Raw genomic sequence first — 9,735 nt, forward strand, 5'->3', positions numbered from 1 at the left:
CTCCAGCGCCTAATCCGCCCGCTGATCTCTCTCGTAACGTCATCATGCTGAACATATAACACAACCACTATCAGAATACTCCTCACTGCTGCGAGACCAAACATATGCACTACCAGGTTCCCGGTCTTGTCTCGGCCTTTCCTGAATCGAGTACGGATCCTCTACTTTCAGTAGTACGGGCCCATACTACCTTCCACATCTATCCGTACTTTCCTCAAGAACTGCTTTGACTCCACTAGGTCCCTTTTCTACTACTACTACTACTCCCAGCACTACCTCATCCTAGGCTTACCCTAGGGATACCTCTGACTCAACTCAAATTAGTCCTCAACTGCTGAAGGTCTCCTTGTGATGCCAATTAGCCATCACCTGGATACCATCACATGTGACGAGGCTCAGATAATCCTTCAAGTAAAAGACTCGTCCCTACAACGGTTGGACTAAAAAAGAGCTGCGCAATAGGACCAAATCCAACACTCTGAGATTATTCAACCCTGATCACATGTGACGTGTCGTATCCACCTAATGGATAATTCCCATCACTCAGAATCCCACAATGCACAAAGCAAGCAGCATTCAGACAAAGGGAAATATCTAACCATAACATACTCAAGCAATCATTATATCATACCAAGAATCTGAACTAGCATGCAACTCAAACTCATAACTCAGGCATAACCTAAACAGGCTATCCTACTACTGTCTAACCAGTATTATCATGCAGCTCAAAAGCACATATAACAGGCACATAAGGCATCCTCCCCAGATCCTTAGTCCTAATCTAGCATGCTGTTCTATTAACTAATAATCAAAACATAGACTTGTACGGGTATTTTGGGGTACTTACTTGAGCTCAGTTGATTGCATGCACCACACCTCTTTTCTCTATTCGAAGTTCTTTTCTTTCTGAATTCTTTTTTCTTTTCTAAAACTGTTTTCTTTCTCAAAACTCTCCTTTCATTTTGAAAAATTCTATACCAATTCCTCAGTTTGAGTTCAGACACACCCGAGAGCATGTCCGAATCCCTCAAACCAACGCTCTGATACCAACATGAAACGACCCAAAATTCAAGACCAAAAATTTCTTTTAAATAAACATTACTTTAAGCAAAGTCATCATTCCAAAACATAATCAGAGTACCAATTTCCAAAACACATGTTCGTTATCAGAGTAAAACATTCCCAGGCTGTCTAATCAATGGTGTGTGTCATGTGATCACCCCGAGCTCTTCCATCCGCTACCGAAAGTACCTGAAACCAAAACTAAAAACCGTAAGCACGAAGCTTAGTGAGTTCCCCACCCTACCACATACCATGCATAATCACATCCTGCACATACTGGGCCACGCCCGTTATCTTGGGCCTCACCCCCTGCCTCGGGCCTCGCCCGCTATAACGGCCCCGCCGCTCCCGGTCCCACCTGGCTTCGAGCCCCGCTCGGATACAAATCTGTTTCACTTAGGCCTCGCCTGTCACAGGGCCTCACCCGCCAACAAATCATAACACATAAACATATCACAACACACAAGCTAAACTCATACAACTACTCCTGTCCTAAGGCCTCGCCTATCCTGGGCCTCGCCCTTGTCCTGCTACTGATGAGTAATGGAACCCCGTCCACACTCCTACTGGTAGTGAGATACGGGACCAGCCCACTCTCCCTCCTTCCCTAACTTGGGCCTCGCCTCTGTTCTGCTACTAATGAGATGTGGAACCCCATCCACACTCTGCTATTGGTGAGATACGGGACCTCACCCAAACTCACCTCCCTACCAAGCACATACATGTATCACACAGACAACAAGTATAAACTATCATATAAACAAATCCTTGGGCACCCGCCCGCTATTAATGGACCTCGTCCGGAATATCATACTAGCATACTGTGCCTAGGGCTAACCCCCGGGCCTTCTACTCATAACTACATGGGCTGACATTATAACCTTAGACCCATTCACACAAAGGGAAACTCACCTGTACTGGCTGAACTTGCTGATGATCTCACTAGCTGCTGCCCGACAACTCTCTGAACTCCTGCTCCCATTACTCCCCGAACTACCAGTATCAATGCAACACTGAGTCCAACTGACCCCCGAGAGACAACCAAGTCAACTTTGGTCAAAGCCAAAGTCCTGGTCAAAGTCAACCTTCCAGGTCAACCCTACTCGCTGAGTCACCCTACTAACTCGCCGAGTTCATATGTTCAGAGTCCTTCCATTCGCGTCTCGACTCGACGAGTCAGTCCATGACTCGCCGAGTCTACCGATTTCTGAGTCCTGACCTGTCCAACTCACCGAGTCTCCACTCGACTCACTGATTCGAGTCTCAACTTGAAGGGTTTGGGGTTTCGCGACCTAACTCGCTGAGTCCAAGAATAGACTTGCCGAGTACAAGGCAATCTTCATCTGACTCGATGAGCTGTTCATCCCACTCGTCGAGTTGCTCCTGCTCTTCATGCTACTCGTCGAGTCCACTCAAAGGAGTCGCCGAGTCCATTCAGATCTCCTTGTATGCAGAGGACTTTTAAGTCATGCATGGACTCCAAACTGTAGATCTACCCTTCCCAAGCCTATTCCTCACATAAATTTGCAAACTTTACGCGTAGAGAAGGATATCTAGGCAAAATACACCATAAACTAGGGTTTAAGGCAAAGAGGCTCTATAATCAACTCAAGGGCTGATACTTTATGCTTCTCAAGACCATAATATGCTTAGATCTAAAGTAGTAACTTCAGATCTGGCTTCTAACTCAAAAGACGTAACTAATCATAGCTAGAAAACCCCCAAAACTCACAACCATACTAGATCTAAAGGAGAGAACGACTTAATACCTTCAATAACTCAGAAAGCTTCCCCAAATCTTTAGATCTAAGGCTAATCCTTGAAGCTTCAATGATTCCCCTTCTTCTTCTTCCTTCAAATCACCCCAAAAATGGCTTGGAAGCTTGAATGAGCAACAATGGGGCTTAGGGTTCGATATTATGGATGAAAGAGGCAGTAAAGGAACCCTAGGGGAGAGAATGAGACGTTTAAATAGGCTCCAAGTCCCGAATTTAGGGTTTTCCTCATACAGACCAAACTCGCCGAGTCCCCTTGGCCGACTCGCCGAGTTGGTCACTTACTCATCAACCCGGATCCCACTCGGACTCGCCGAGTCGCCCTTTAAAATTAGGGTTTTCTTTCCTTTCTTGGCCTTCCAGACTTTGGGTGTTACAAATAGTAAACCTAAATTGGAAAAAACGAGAAGCATCCACCAAGACTAAATTGATGTGGGTGGGGAACTCACACCTGAGGAATAATCGAAGAGGGAGGCATCGTCTATTTGTTTGCGAATTTGCTTTTAGCCTATCATGTTTCAAAAGCTTTAGTGGAAGGGATTTATCTTACTTGAAATGGAGGATGATGCAGTCTCGATAACTGAAGATGGTGAAATGTGAGAATTTACACCTACTGATTTCCCGGAGATGGCTAGTTTTGGAGGCTAAGAAACGGTAGTGGACGACGAAACTTTGGTAGTGTTGGTGGTGGTGCTTTTTACATTGTTAGATTCACCATTTGAAGCTTTCACCATGGCTACAAACTCCATATTTTTTACTTTGTAAGTTGTAGAAGCTTCTTTAGTAGTACAAGATGGATTCGGGGTGTTTTTTTTTTCTTTTTTTTAAGAGAGAGAGAGAGAGAGAGAGAGAGAGAGAGAGAGAGAGAGAGAGAGAGAGATGCGGATTATTTTCTTTATTTGATTTAACATTTATATTTAAATAAAAGAAAAAAAAAAATTTAAGTAAATGAAAAAATAAATTAAAAGGGAAAATTAATCTTTTCAAATTTATGAGAGATCAATTTTACAATGAAATTAGCCCAAAAGTACAATAAAATCAAAATTTGAACTAAACCTTAAAAAAAATACATACCATAAAGATATTTTTTTTAGTTTTGTCTATAAGTTATTCATATAAAAGAAAAAAAAAAAAAAAAGAAGAAAACGTATAAAGCATTGTACTTTTGTGGAGGAGAGGTGTGAATTTATTATTGATTTACAAGTGGACATAACAAAACCAACGGAGTTAAACAAATGGATAATTAAAGAATTTTCAGTGGATTTAAGAAGAAACAAGATAATAAAGATGTAGACTTTATAAGAGAGTTGAGTGACGAGACGTGTTGACTGTGGAATTGAGGTTGGTGGCCAATCCTGGCTTGGCTTGGTTTGGCTGCATTATACTATACACTTCCTAACGTAATTACCTCCTTTTTTTATTTGACCTTATTACCCTTGCTTTCTATAAATCTTTTTTTTTTTTTTTTTTTGAATTGGTCTTTTTTAGATTTCCATATATATACAAAGCCGGTTGTTATTTGGCGCTCTTAATCGTTCTCCCTCCCTTCCCTCACTAACTAATCATACACCTTTCTCCACAAATCACAACCACTTCACGTACACAGATCTCCATCCGCCATGAGCAAGCTCAGCATGGTGGAAGCCACGCTGCCTCCAGGCTTCAGGTTCCACCCTAGTGACCATGAGTTGATATGCGATTATCTCTCCATCAAGGTGCACCTTTCCGATTCATCCCCTACTCTGGATCTCCTCCATGAAGTTGATCTCAACAAGTGTGAACCCTGGGACCTTCCTGGTAATCAATCAATCATTCTTCAACAATTACGTAAACTATCAACTTTTTATTTTGATTCTCAGCCACTATATATATATATATATATATATATATATATATATATATATATATATATATATATATATATATATATATATAATTTTCGTTCCTTTTGGTAGACTATGGAATATTTAATTAACGGTTGAGCAAAAGTAATATGTATTGAAGTGATATCTTTAATTTTTAATGTAAATAATATATACTAGTAATTAATATAGAAACAGCGTGTGTGGGGAGCAAGGAGTGGTACTTTTATAGCCAACGAGACCGTAAATATGCGACGGGACTACGGACAAACAGGGCGACGGTATCCGGATACTGGAAGGCAACCGGAAAAGACAGATGTATCTCTGCAGGGAAGCGTAGGCAGGTTATTGGTATGAGGAAGACTCTCGTTTTCTACCTGGGAAGGGCACCCAAAGGAAACAAAACCGATTGGGTGATGCACGAATTTAGGCTCCATGGCCCCCTTGCCCTTCCACTTGATCAACCTTCTCTCAAGGTCTCTCTCTCTCTCTCTCTCTCTCTCTCTCTCTCTCTCTCTCTCTCTCTCTCTCTCTCTCTCTCTCTCTCTCTCTCTCTCTCCTGTATTTATTTACAAAAAAAAAAAAAAAAAAAAATCGAAAAAGGGAACGAAGTTTATTTTTATGACATGAAAATATCTTAAGATTCTTGATCTCTAAGTTATTGAATTGAGAGTGAATATATAGGTAATGATTCGAAATTAATTTGTTAATACGAAATATATATGTCTCTATCCATTCCCAATAATTAGAGCGTTAATGATATTCTAGTTGCGTAGTTGGTACAATACATATTCACTCGTATTCAATTAAGTTTGAAGTCAACAGAATATACATCCTCACCCGTCATATATATTTAAAAGAAAACTAGTTTATTTATTTTATAAGTAGAAGATGACATAATGATTCTTTAATCGGAATTTTTTTTTTGAAGTAGAATCCCAGTTATTTATTGTTACAATTATTTATTAGATGAAACAATAAATTAGTGGTTCACATTCATTAATAGGAAATTAGTTGATGATTTTCAGGAAGACTGGGTGCTGTGTAGAGTGTTTTGTAAGAATAGAGAAACAGTTGGTGGAAAAGAAATTAGCAACAAAGGAAGAGATGATGAAGCAAGCTGCTGTTCATCTCTACCCCAATTAACGGATCCTTATATGATGTTTACCGAGCAAGTGCCCTGCTTCTCCACTATTTTGAATCCCCAATCTCACCAAATCATTAACCATAGCGACATTAATAATCCCTCAAACGACGCTACTACTAGTACTAGTACCTACATACCACCACCCAGGCCTAGCCTTATGATCCCTTCATCATCACCCTGCTTTGGTGAGAAGAAAGACATGATCAAAGCCATTTTAAGTCGATTTAACAGCGTGGACAATCACAACGACTCAATGCTAAGCTTTGGTGAAGGGATTTCCGATCAAAGCTTCTTGTCGGATGCAGCTTTGCCTGTTACGATGTGGTACCCTTGATATTATTTGCGTTAGTAATGACCTTTATATTGTTCTTGTTATATGTAACTTTACTCCAAACAATTTTATACAAAATGTCAATGTATATATATGTCTATCTACACAACGGGGTTCAATATTTTACTAAGAAGATGACAACTTACAAGTTTTAATTTTAACCGTAAATCATAAACAAGAAAATCGTTGGATAAAGTTTTCAAGATGTTTTTAGTAGAAATAATAATTTGCTTTAAGTGAAAGTTGGAAATTTGAAGATTTATGCATTTGTATATTTTTATTATTAGAAACAAATGAAAAAAAAAAAAAAAATCAACCATATATATATATATATATATATATATATATATATATATATATATATATATATATATATATATATATATATATATATATATATATATATATATATATATATATATATATATATATATATATATAAAGGTTGAAACTTTTTACATCAAATGAGCTGGAAATGGAACACAAACTTTGGACGTAATAGCTTCCACTTGAACTCCCAAACTGATTCTTCCTTCTAAAGCTTCACAACCACCAAAAACACACAAAACTAGCTCAAGAACACTCAAACAAGGTTAGGGTTTCGATTTAAGGCTTTATGGACACAACGAGGCGATGTGGGAGGCCACAACTAGAGTGTTAAGGTATTTAAATAGGGTGCAAATCCTTAAATTAGGGTTTCATCCAAACAAGCCTACGTAGGTTCTTATTCCCGCGTCCAAATTTTAACCTCTACTCAACGAGTTGGGGCCTCCAACTCGTCGAGTGCCAGAATAATTGTGCAAACATGTGTATTTAAACTGCGTACCAAGAACCGGGCGCTACAAATATCCCCCAGTTATTTTAGACATCGTCCTCAAAGTCAGCCAATACATCTGGAAAAAGCTCAGGGTAGTGCTCCCTCATCTTGTCCTCTAGCTCCCAAGTCTGTTATGAGCCCTTGCGGTACCGCCATTACGCCTTTAGCAACTCAACCTTCTTTTTCCTTAGGTCCTTCGAATTTCTGTTGAGGATAGCTATTGGATTCTCAATGTAGTTCAGACTGTCATCCACCTGAATATCCTCGAGAGGCACCACTGTTGAATCGTCTCTCAAACACTTTTGCAGCTAGGAGACATGAAAGGTGCTGTGAATCTGGCTATGTTCGGCTGGCAGGTCCAACCTATAAGCCACCTTTCCTACCCGTGCCACAATCGTGAAGGGTCTAATGTACCTGGGGCTCAGCTTGCCCCGCTTCCTGATTCCGATAACACCTATCCATGGTAATACCTTTAGGAGGAGAATATCGTCAACCTGGGAATCCTGGTCCGAACGACGCTTTTCGGCATAACTTTTCTGTCGACTCTGAGCAGTCTAAAGCATACTCTGGACATGCTGGATCCTCTCCGTCGTCATGAGCACCACTTCAGTACACCCCATGACCCTTTGTCCAACCTCACCCCATCATATCGGGGTCCTGCACTTCCTCCCATATAACATCTTGAAGGGAGGATGGTCAATACTCGCGTGATAACTATTGTTGTAGGAAGACTCTACCAATAGAAGGTAGGTAACCCAACTACGAACGAATTCTAGAACATAAGCCCGCATCATATTATCTAATGTCTGAATGGTTTGCTCACTCTGACCATCCATCTACAGGTGAAAAGCAGTGCTAAAGTGTAGGCGAGTACCTAATGACTGCGTCTTGTCATGAGGCTGCTGGTGCTCCACCTTGACATTCCTATAGGTCAGGTACCTCTTGACGTACCAAGCTACATCCCGTTTCATGCAGGGCTACCAGTAGTCAGGACGAAGACCTCTGTACATCTTCGTCTTCCCGAGATGGGTAGAAAACCTGGATTTGTGGGCCTCATCCATCAGAATCTGTCACACTCCGCCCTAATACGACACCCAGACCCTCCAGTGCATGGTCAGTAACGTGCGACTGTCATAGTCAAACGAGGCCACTTGGCCAATAATCCGCTCGCACTTCCAAATCTCCTTCTTAAAACCCTCGACATGCACTTCTCGGATCTTCTCCAACAGCGGAGTCACTACTGTCATCCTCAAGCAAATATCTCTGATCGAGGTTGCCTTACGACTAAGCGCGTCGGCCACTACGTTGGCCTTCCCCGGGTAATAAAGGATCTCACAATCATAATCCTTTACCACATCTAGCCACCGACGTTGCCTCATGTTCAAATTCGTCTGATCCATGTGGTACCTCAAACTCTCGTGGTCTGTGCAAATGGTACATCAGTCGCCATAGAGGTAGTGTCGCCAAATCTTGAGGGCGAAGACAACCGCCCCCACCTCTAAATCATGCGTTGGGTAATTCGCCTCGTAAGCCTTCAGCTGCCTCGAGGAGCAGGCAATGACTTGCCCCTATATATCAATACTGCGTCCAAACCCAAAATGGACGCATCGTAGTATACTACAAAATCTTCCACGCACTTTGGCAGGGCTAGAATCGATGTCGCGCATAATCTTCACCTCATAGTCTCAAATGTTGTCTGGTGCTCAGCCCCCCAACGAAATACAATGGCTTTGTTTGTCAGCCGGGACAACGACACGACTCCTTTGGAGAATTCATGAATGAACCTTCGGTAATAGCTTGCCAATCCCAGGAAACTCCGAATCTCAGATGGAGACTTCAGAACCTCCTATCTCATCAGGGCCTCCACCTTGGCCATGTCAACCAAAATCCCGTTCTAGTTGACAAGGTGCCCAAGAAACTGCACCTTGCGTAACTAGAACTCGCACTTGGAGAACTTGGCATACAAGCTCTCCCTCTGAAGGGTATCCAACACCTCCTAAAAGTGATCCTCGTGTTGCTCCTGCGTCTTGGAGTAAACCAAGATGTCATCATCAAAAACTATCACATACCGATCTAGCCTCGGTCTGTATACGCAGTTCATTAGGTCCATAAAAGCGGAAGGAGAATTGGTGAGCCCGAAGGTGTTCACCACAAACTCGTAGTGGCCATAGCGAGTCCGAAAAGTTGTGTTTTGTACGTCCTCGTCTCTAACCCTCATCTGATGGTAGCCTGACTGTAAATCTATCTTGGAAAACCAAGATGCCCCTGAAGCTAGTCGAAAAGATCATTAATCCTTGGGAGTGGGCAACAGTTCTTCATCGCTACCATGTTCAGCTCCCGGTAGTCTATACATATTTGATGCCACCCGTCCTTATTCTTCACAAACAGAATCCGGGCTCCCCAGGGCGAACTGCTCAATCTAATGAATCCATTGTCTAACAGATCTTGAAATTGTGTAGACAGCTCCTGCGTCTCAGTAGTAGCTAACCGATATGGTTCCTTGGCTATTGGAGCCACACCAGGGACCAAGTCGATCCTGAACTCTATCTATCTCTCTAGTGGTATCCCAGGTAGATCCTCTGGGAATACATCTACATACTCTTGCACCACTAGCACATCACTCACAGTTGCCTTACCCGCCTACCGGGTATCCATAACATAAGTGACATGCCCTACGCAACCCTACTGTAGGTAGTGCCTAGCCCTCGCTGCTGAGCAAAAGGCTGGTCCTCGCTGTGGTC

At 41.9% G+C, this 9,735-nt stretch overlaps 1 protein-coding gene across 3 annotated transcripts; it reads left to right on the plus strand.

The window, feature by feature from the left end:
* Positions 1-4,312: 4,312 nt before the first annotated feature.
* LOC145045412 (NAC domain-containing protein 21/22-like) lies at positions 4,313-6,305 on the plus strand. Of its 3 annotated transcripts, none has more exons than XM_078993742.1 (3): positions 4,313-4,634; positions 4,880-5,175; positions 5,728-6,305. In XM_078993742.1, exons 1-3 carry the CDS (start codon positions 4,457-4,459, stop codon positions 6,178-6,180), a joined length of 927 nt encoding a protein of 308 aa, XP_078849868.1. In that variant the 5' UTR covers positions 4,313-4,456; the 3' UTR covers positions 6,181-6,305. The 3 variants fall into 3 exon arrangements, with proteins under 3 accessions (XP_078849868.1, XP_078849870.1, XP_078849869.1); XM_078993744.1 differs by having other exon boundaries at positions 4,898-5,175; XM_078993743.1 differs by having other exon boundaries at positions 4,316-4,634; positions 4,892-5,175.
* Positions 6,306-9,735: the final 3,430 nt, after the last annotated feature.

The sequence above is a fragment of the Lactuca saligna genome, chromosome 5 (genome assembly GCF_052625555.1).
Source record: "Lactuca saligna cultivar CGN05327 chromosome 5, ASM5262555v1, whole genome shotgun sequence".
In the NCBI taxonomy this organism is placed as follows: domain Eukaryota; kingdom Viridiplantae; phylum Streptophyta; class Magnoliopsida; order Asterales; family Asteraceae; genus Lactuca; species Lactuca saligna.